General features: G+C 34.1%; 1 protein-coding gene across 1 annotated transcript; it reads right to left on the minus strand.

The window, feature by feature from the left end:
* Positions 1 to 921: 921 nt before the first annotated feature.
* Positions 922 to 2,334, minus strand: LOC132303123 (probable carboxylesterase 18). The gene is made up of 2 exons (XM_059800226.1): positions 1,612 to 2,334; positions 922 to 1,513 (listed from the first exon to the last, which is right to left on the minus strand). Exons 1-2 carry the CDS (start codon positions 2,212 to 2,214, stop codon positions 1,076 to 1,078), a joined length of 1,041 nt encoding a protein of 346 aa, XP_059656209.1. The 5' UTR covers positions 2,215 to 2,334; the 3' UTR covers positions 922 to 1,075.
* Between the last annotated feature and the right edge of the window lie 7,070 nt (positions 2,335 to 9,404).

Here is a 9,404-nt window from a genome sequence, read left to right on the forward strand (position 1 = left end):
TTATTGAGGTATCTAGGTTATTAAACTCTATTTTACTCATAAACTTAACTAAAACCTTTGTTGTCTAGCTTCTAAAATATTTTCTATAAAAATAATTCTAGATCTAAGTTTTTCTATTCTTCGTTAAAGGCTAAATGTTGTATTTCCGAATTCTAATGAGGTGTAATAGTTCCTAAGTGTTACTAGACAATATTATAGAATTTCTAAAAGTTATTATTTGGATAAATTGTGCATATAATAAATTTTAGGGGTGAAAATATAATTTTAGCTTATAAAAGGGGTTCAATTAGAAATTAGTTCATGAAATAGTAAATACCTAAACTACATTCATGATTTTGTAAAATACTTTCATTACCACCACTTTACCCAAAAATCCCATACAAAAACTACTCTTTTTCTTTCTGCTTTATAATCTTAAAATAATAAATGACAAATTATGTATGCTAATAATTAAATAAATAAATGACAAATTATGTACCCCTTTGCCATATACTCACTAAGAACTTCATGATCCACGGGTATTAATTATACTTTTGAGTCACAATTCTCAAAATACCGGATTAAGAGTAATTGAATGATTTTATCACCATGTCAAATTACTAGAGATTTCAGGTTGGATTCTTATCCAATGTATTAAACATCTTGCTACACATCTTTTGCTTTCATTCTTGTCTTGTACACGCAATTGGAACAATAATGAATGTATTTTTCGAATCCAAGTCTTAACAAATTTTAAGATTAAAAATGTTTGTGAATCCCTCGTGTGGCATAAACATAAACTTGTATAGCGAGCCGGAACATTGACGAAATTTTTAGTCCGAGTTCAAACACCATTCTTTTAAGTTGTCTTCAAGACTACATCTACTCTGTTCTAAAATCATTTTCCTATTTCAAAACTTCCAGAGTCTCCGTAGAGGCCTGTCTTGAACTTTTGAATTTTTTTTTTAAAAAAACAAAGAGAACAATAGAATATTTAATCATACAAAATTTAAGCACTAGTATAATACTTAATAGATAAAAACAAAACAAAAACAGAAAAAAAAAACAAAAAAACAAAAGCAGATGTGCCTATGATCTAGCTAGGGTCAACCATGGAGGAGCACTTGTTGTGAACAAAGTCTCTGACCTGAGAAATAAGTTGGTCAGATTCAGGCAATTCAGGGAAGATATAGAATGCATGAATCATGTTAGGGTACTCCCACAGATGTGCCTCTTTTCCTGAGGCCTTGAGCCAGTGGTAGTACTTTCTCTGCCAGTCCTTCAACGCATCGAACCCTCCCACCACCACCGCCGTCGCCGGAAACTCCGTCAGCACCGATATGTCCGCCGCCCTCGGCCCGCTCACGTTGATCGCCTCGTGATCTCTGTCCCCCTCTCCCGCCTGTAAAAACACCTTCCACAGCCAGTCTGTCCGCTCCGGCGACACCAAATAACCCGATGATCCGATCACTCTCTCTGATTCCGTCCTCTCCTCTCCTCCGAAAAAGGGTTGTATCGCCGTCAACCCAATCACCTGAATTCAATTCAATCATCAGAAAAATATATATATATATATATATATATATATTGTATTCATGCCTTCAATTTCTATGCAACTTAATCCATCCATGCCTTCAATTTCCGGAATTTGGACTCGCAGGCTCTTTTGGCGACGTGATGGGCAATATTTCCGCCGGCACTATCTCCGGCGAGGAAGCACCGAGAAATGTCTGCATTTCCCGGCAAGGCGGCCTCGGATTTCTTTTCGTTATCGTCGAGGAATTTGAGGACGTCGAATCCGTCGTCGTATTGGGACGGGTATCGGTGTTCGGGGGCGAGGCGGTAGTTGACGGAGACGACAACGGCGGGGATCTTGCTGGCAAAGCGGCGGCAGACGGCGTCGTAGGCCTTGGCGTCGGGGCTAAGGTAGGTGAAACCGCCGCCATGGAAGAAGACTATGACGGGGAGGGGGTCGCCGGACGGTGGTGGTTGGGTGGGAACGAAGACGCGGAACCAGAGATTGCGGGAGGAGTCGACGGTGACATCGGAGGTCTTGACGCCTTTGATGGGTTTCGAATTCGGTGGAGCTCTGATATCGAGGAAGCGGAGAAGACTGCGGTTGATGGTGCCGTCGGATCGGCGAGAGACGTCGGTGACGGTGGAGATGACAGCGAGTGTGATTCGGGTTTTCAACGGAAGAGATGGTGATGTTCCAGGTACAGCAGCCACCTCCATAACAATAATGATCCGATAGAGAAGAGAGAGAGTGTGAGTGTCCGAGTGTGTGATATAGAGTGATGAACTGATAGTGAAAAGGGTAATTTTAAATGGGTTGCGAATTATAGTGGGAGGTGGTTGAGAAACAATCAAGGAGTTAGGTTAACTGCAGGTGCAGGTGCAGGTGCGACCCACACCCATGTGTTTTCTCACATAATCTTGATTGATTTGTTTATCTGTATAACTCGCAAGTGCATTCATTGCAAAGACTTTTAAATGCTTACAGCTTGGTTTGGCTTCCATTTTCAAAACCTTCCGTAAGTTTTAAACAAATATTAAATGGGGAAACCGCTATTACAGCTTTCATGTTATCCCCCTAAAACTACACATAAAGCATCGCCTAATTATTACACCTTTCATGTTTATTATATATACTAAGCATAAGCAACGTAATGAAATATAATCTTATATTATAAATATATAATTTCTTTGTACTTAAAATTTTTATATTTTTTTATATTTAAAACTTGAATGTAATTGTTAGAAAAATAGAATATATAATTTTTTTGTATTTAAAATTTAAAAATATTATTCTATACAACTTCTTGTTAAACTTAAAATATTATTTATAACTCTTGAAATGGTCTTATTTGTATTTCAAATTTAAAGTATATTTATAACACTTGACTATTCAATTTCTTTATATTTTAAACTTAAAATATTATTTATAAACCTTGATTAACAACTTCTTTTTATTTAAATTTTAAAATATTATTTATAACTCCTAAAATGATTATCTTTATATTTAACATTTTAAATATTATTTATAACTCTTGAAATGGTAGAATATGCAACTTGTTTGTATTTAAAATTTCAAAATATTATTTTACAATTACTGGAATCTTGAAATATACAACTTCTTTGTATTTAGAACTTAAATTATTATTTATAAATTTTAAATTGGTGAATTTGACGATTCTTTTGTATTTAAAATTTAAAATATTATTTGTTAATTTTTTTTAAAAATATATAGAAATAATTAAAAATAGTTTACACTCATAATAGTATGGAAGTATTTGATAAAAATTATTATAAAAAAAGGATTTTTAGTATCCCACATAAATAATCAAATAATTATCTCATCTATTTTTTAATAACTATAAATAAAAATGGTTACAACAATGTTTCCTTTTTAAATTTCTTATTAAATACTCTTTTAAAATTTCATATTTCTAGCCACAACTTCAAATATTATCTATCAAACTCCATGACAATCCATCGAAATGAAATCTAACACAAAATAATGAAAGAGTGGGAATGTCCAAAATATATAATATAAGGGAGTATATTTGATTAAAGTGCTAAGAAAGAGATATACATGTAACTCGTGGCAAATTCCAAGAGTTGTAACACTTAACTATTTAACTTCCAACTTAAACATTTAAAAGGTATAAACATATTTGTTCAGGAGTACTTAGCCTCTAAATAAAATAAAAAATAATACAAGTTAAAGAGAATTTTTTTTATTAAATTAATACAAGAAACCAGTGGTATAGTTGCAACATTCAAAATGAAAATGAAAAAAAAATAAAATAAATAATGGTTCTACATGAAAAAAAAAAAAAAAATAAGAACATAGTTTTTACTCACCCAATATATATCACAAAGACAAAAGCTTCCTTTTCATTCACTGAAAGACAATTTAACATTTTAGAATTCATTCAAAGTCTAATGTCTAAATTTCACCCTTAGTGTGTTAATCATGTGCCAATAATGCATCTGTAGTGCGCTAAGTCTATTTCCTCGTGCTATAATAAATTTTCAGTTCATGACACCCATCGATGATCACACCCCACACTGGGGCAATTTCTAAAGTAATATCTATGACGGCTCTGGTTTTTCAAGCCAGTGCGTTTTGTGATGACCCGTAAGAGAACCAGAAACGGATCCAAAATGCGGAAGCAAAAATAGAAACAAGTTCTCTAGGGATACACGACATCCCTAAGACACCAAGGTGACCTTCCATGAAGTCACGGAACTCAAAAGAATCAAATGCGGAAGCTAAGATTATAAAATGGGAAGGGTACTTGACCAAGGGTAAAATGGTCTTTTTAGGTAAAATTGGATGCAACAGAGCATACCGTTAGATATACAAGGAAAAATTAATAAATCTAGACTCAAGAATCACTTGATTCGGACTCCGGATGAAGAAGATATGAAACATCAAGGTTTAAAAAAAACCAACTTTTGGGTTTCAAATCAGTGCGGCAAGGGTACTTGACAAGGGGTAAAATGGTCTTTTTAGATAGAATTGAATGCAATCGTGTATACTGTTGGATAGACAAGTAAAAGTTAATAAACATAGGCTCAAAAATCACTTGATTTGGAGTCTGAATGAAGAAGATATGAAACGTCAAAGTTTCAAAAAAGTCAACTTCTGGATTTCAAATCAGTGCGGTAAGGGTACTTGATAAGGGGTAAAATGGTCTTTTCAAATAGAATTGGATGCAACCGTGCATACCGTTGGATAGACAAGCAAAAATTAATAAACTTAGACTCAAAAATCACTTGATTTGGAGTCTGGATGAAGAATATATGAAATGTCAAGGTTGTAAAAAAACCAACTTTATGGGTTTCAAGTATGTGCAGGGCCTGCACAGATTTTCGAAATTCAAATGGGGTTTTGAGGGCTTAAACGATATTTTTTGGAAAAAAGTTGTGAAGAAACCCCTCCCCAATATCATGTTTTCTACATGACCATGCCAAGATAAGATTTTATTTTTCAAGTGAAATACCCGAAATACCCCTTAGATCAGAACTTTTTTCACAAAAGCCTGAAAAAACTGAGCGCACTAAATTTTCCAGATCTGCGAGCTGTTTTCAGCATCAAAACGATTTTTTTTTTGTAAAAACACAAAGAAGAGACCCCCCCTTGGAAATCGAGTTTTCTACTCAGTTACATAGAAGAAAATGAAAAAAACACACTGTAAAATACCCAGAATGCCCTTAGATTAGAAAAGGGCTAAAATTTAAAAAAATGCAACTTGCACCAAGCATGCATTTGACCCTAAATGCATTTCTAGGCTAAAACGAATATGCACGCAAGCGTAATAAATGATTTCAAGCGCGTAAGAATGGTCCGCAGCTCCTGAGAAGACCCAATGCAAAATCCGACCCCCCGACGGCCAAAAAGGCGAAAATGCACATAAAAAGGGAATTTTGAAACTTAAAATTATGAAATGGTTTCAAATTATCGTTTGGCCCTTGGCCACACTTCATGCATGATTAATGAGACCCTATGAAAGAATAAAAATGGAATTCCCACACTCGATGCAAACATGGTGAAGCAATGACTTGCCTTATTTATTTATTTATTTTTTATTTTTCCATAATATAACTTGAAAGTAAAAGTGCTTAGGATACAAGGTAAATGTCATTGGCCTACGGTCGCATATCGTACATGTCAAATACATCAAAATGTGTACTTATGTGCACATTACATATTGTTTGAACAAAACTTACAACTTTTGACATAATAAACCAAAATAAAGCATGATATGCTAACAAGTGCATAATCTAGTATAACAAAAATACTCTAAGTAGTCAAGCAAGCCTAGAGATGTTATGCATCCCATAATAATATTTCTTTACCTGAAAAATAACCCGATAACTTTAGGGTGAGTAAACAAGTTACTCGTAGGGAATGAACATGCATAGACCTAACCTTTTACAAGTTATCACATTAACATGAAATAATTCAAAAGGGGTCATGCCACTTAACGTCTATGTCCAAAATGTTTCTATAGGATCACTCCTATGTCATATTAGCATAAAGCAACATGAATCAAAATATATATGAGATTGAACAAGATTGGAATAATCTAAACAACAAAACAAGATTTAAATCTTCAAGGAATACAACTTAAAATTTAAAGAGTGAAATCAACCATTGTGGATACTTGGATATCGCCCGGATTACAACCGTACTCTTGGGATCACTTTAGGGCTACTAACCTATGGGTAACTTCCTCTAGTGTGCACTATAATGTAGGTGGCTCTCTATCCCCCATACTAGAACCAAGTCCTAGCCAAGTCAAGTTTTTGATGATATCCCAAGTCTCTAAAATCAACAAGTTGTACAACCAAGAGTGTATCAAGATACAAGTAATGCATTAAACCACGTTCCATGCACAACCAAGATTTTGGAACACACAAGTCATGTCCTAAGTCCTCAACTATAATGGCATGTGAAATGTCAAGAAATCATAGTATGTATCTACATAGACTACAAACTAGGATTTAAAGTACATAGAATCCAAAGATGTGAATATACTACTAGTATAAGATTAATGATTTAATTATTTACTAAACAACACATGAATAATTAAATCATTTCAAGACAATTGTGTTATTCATTAACTACATTAATGAAATCAAGTTACAAGAAGTCTAGATACATGATAAAAAGGCAAAAGCCCCATGAAATAAGGGTCGATTCATTAGAACGCTAACTAGAAATTAATTAACCTAATTAATTAATTTTTCTAGAAATCAAAGTTGTCTAAAATTCCTCAAAATAATATATGTGAATGTCCATTCCATGGTGAGTTCAAATATCACTTCAATTTCACAATATGAGCAAGGAGTAATCAAGTGGAATTTAATTAATATATATTAATTAAATCTCTAATTTTCAAAAGTTGCCCAAAAAATCCCAATTTAATATATAACAAGGATTATACCAAGAACATCACATATATCATGTCAAAAGTAAGTTACATGCAAGCTAGAATATATTATTAATTTCTCAAATTAATAAATAAACATGCATATAACTTATACTTCACTACAAAAGTGTTTAATCCACTTAGATAATAAACATAGTTCATCCCCTACCTCACTAGAGAAATGTATCTCTAGAATCCAAGGCTAGGAAGCTCCGAATGATCTACCCTTCAAGGTTTATGTAGAGGAGGATGAGGGGAACAAAAAGTATTCCCAAGGTCAAGGCTAGAAATGAGTGGAAGGCCTCCAAAAATCAATGTGAAAGCCTAGGCTTAAAGGTCCTCTTCAATGGTGGCTAGGTTTTGGTGAGGAAGACAAGTGATATTATGTGATTAAGTGTGAGTGGAGGAAATAGAAATCCTCCACTCACTATGTGATCCTACACCATGGTCAACACACACATTTATGGTCAATTACATAAAAATCCCTCTTTAATGCCAAAATCCCAAAGTGACCCAAAAATATTTGCATAAAGGTCCCTCTTCTAAATATCTTGAAAACTTAATTGCAAAATGGTCCTCAAGATAAATTAATTACTTTAAGTAATTACACAAATAACCCCAAAAGTAAGAAAGTTTCCAAAGAAGTGTGCATTCACACCCCTAAGGAAGAAAGTGCACTAATAGCATGAATTTTTAAGAAAGTAGAAATACACGTGTCAATGAAATCATGTCCCATGAATGCATGCAAAAGTGGAAAAAAATTCGAACACGAAAAGTGAGGCTATGCAAGGAAACACAAAACCGGGAAAAAGACGAAAAAAAATAAAATAACATAAATAAAGAGAAAAAAACAATGTGCCGAAAAAGAAAAAGAAGGAAATGACCGGGTCATTACAATATCACAAATCCAGCTAATCTCATGTTAGTCTAGTTGAAAATTTTATAATTAAGAAATCCGAATTAAAATGAAAAGAGGCCATCATTTCTATCACCTATAGTTCATCATAATTTCCTTTGATAAGCCCATAGAGCTTTGTTACGTTCTTTCTTCATAACCTACCAAGGATCATTACAAGTATGTCATTCTTTCACAAGAAAGTGAAAACAAGAGGAATACAAATCAAGACAAGGTGCCCAAAAGAAAAATCAAGTAAAGGTGAACAAAAGAAGGATCAAGCAAAGGTGCCCAAAAAAAAAAAAGGATTAGGTGCCCAAAATAAAACAAAGATGCCTAAAAAGGCAAATCAAACACATGGTCCAGAAGAAAAATCAAGATAAACTTCGAAGAATGGTCAAAAACCAAGATGAAGGACATAAAAGCACAAGTTGATGAAAAATGATCCTTAGTCAGTTTACCTCCAATTCACATTAATTTTGGGCCTTTATACATTCTTTTCATTACCCTAAACCTATGGCCACGCTACAACCTACATAAAGTCCTCTCTGATAAAGTCCTCTCTTTTCATTTTCGTTTAGATTAATATGAGAAAACATGGCCAAGCTGGGGCAATTCATTTTTATAGTGATTATAGATTATGAACCTCATATGAAAGTTACCATATACCTAGCCTATGTTACGGTCCTATTTAAAGTCCTCTTCGATTGGCAAAGATCACTAGAAATTGAAAACTCTTACTTATTAAAGTCTCACTAAATGAGCAACATTTGTCATCATCCCCTAAATTGGGGTAGTACATTTTTGAAGAAAGTTCAACAAGTTGCGATTCTACAATGAAGAATATTTTTTTGCAGATTTCCAAAGAATGGGTTCACATATGGATACTAGATCAAGTGGTGGAAGAACTGATGCTACTTCTAAGTTGTCGACCACCTCTTGAATACAAAAAGAAGCCGGACTCAGTGAAAACCCACTTAAGGGAGCTGAGGGTAAAAAAGTACAAAATGCGGACTTGGTGAAAACCCAAGAATGGGTGCCAAGGGTAAAAATGCAACCAGTCTTGATGAAAATCTCTTTTGAGACGTTGAGGACAAAAGTGGTAGACCAGACTTAGTGAAAACCTGAAAGGGCGTTAAGTGCAACAGTATAGTCCTGAGAAAAATAAAGAAAAATAAAAAAATATATAAATCTCACCCTATTGAGGGTCCTTAGATTAAACTACGTCTGATCTAATTCCCGCCATACTAGTTGGGATGCATAGGTAACCCATTTTACACTTAGGTTTAGTCATACCATTATATCACCATTTATCCTACCATTTACCCCACCCTTGAACCAACCCTTCAAGTTCCAAGTTACAATATTTTCAAAGAAGGATGTATAAATAACCTGATACTTGACACTATCAAAATACATAGCCAATTTGAAATCAATCCTAAGTGAGGTTAATCCACTTTCCAAACTCCATCACTCTATGATTATTCTGGTGTTGTCAAGCGATGAATCAAAGGTCATGACCCGTGAAGGAGGAATCAAGCAATATGTCAAAACCAGTATTGAAGAAAGTAATGGACAATCGACGG

Source organism: Cornus florida, unplaced genomic scaffold, assembly GCF_030987335.1.
Source record: "Cornus florida cultivar Cherokee Brave unplaced genomic scaffold, ASM3098733v1 CherokeeBrave_3.0.0_Hap2_Chr04, whole genome shotgun sequence".
Classification (NCBI taxonomy): domain Eukaryota; kingdom Viridiplantae; phylum Streptophyta; class Magnoliopsida; order Cornales; family Cornaceae; genus Cornus; species Cornus florida.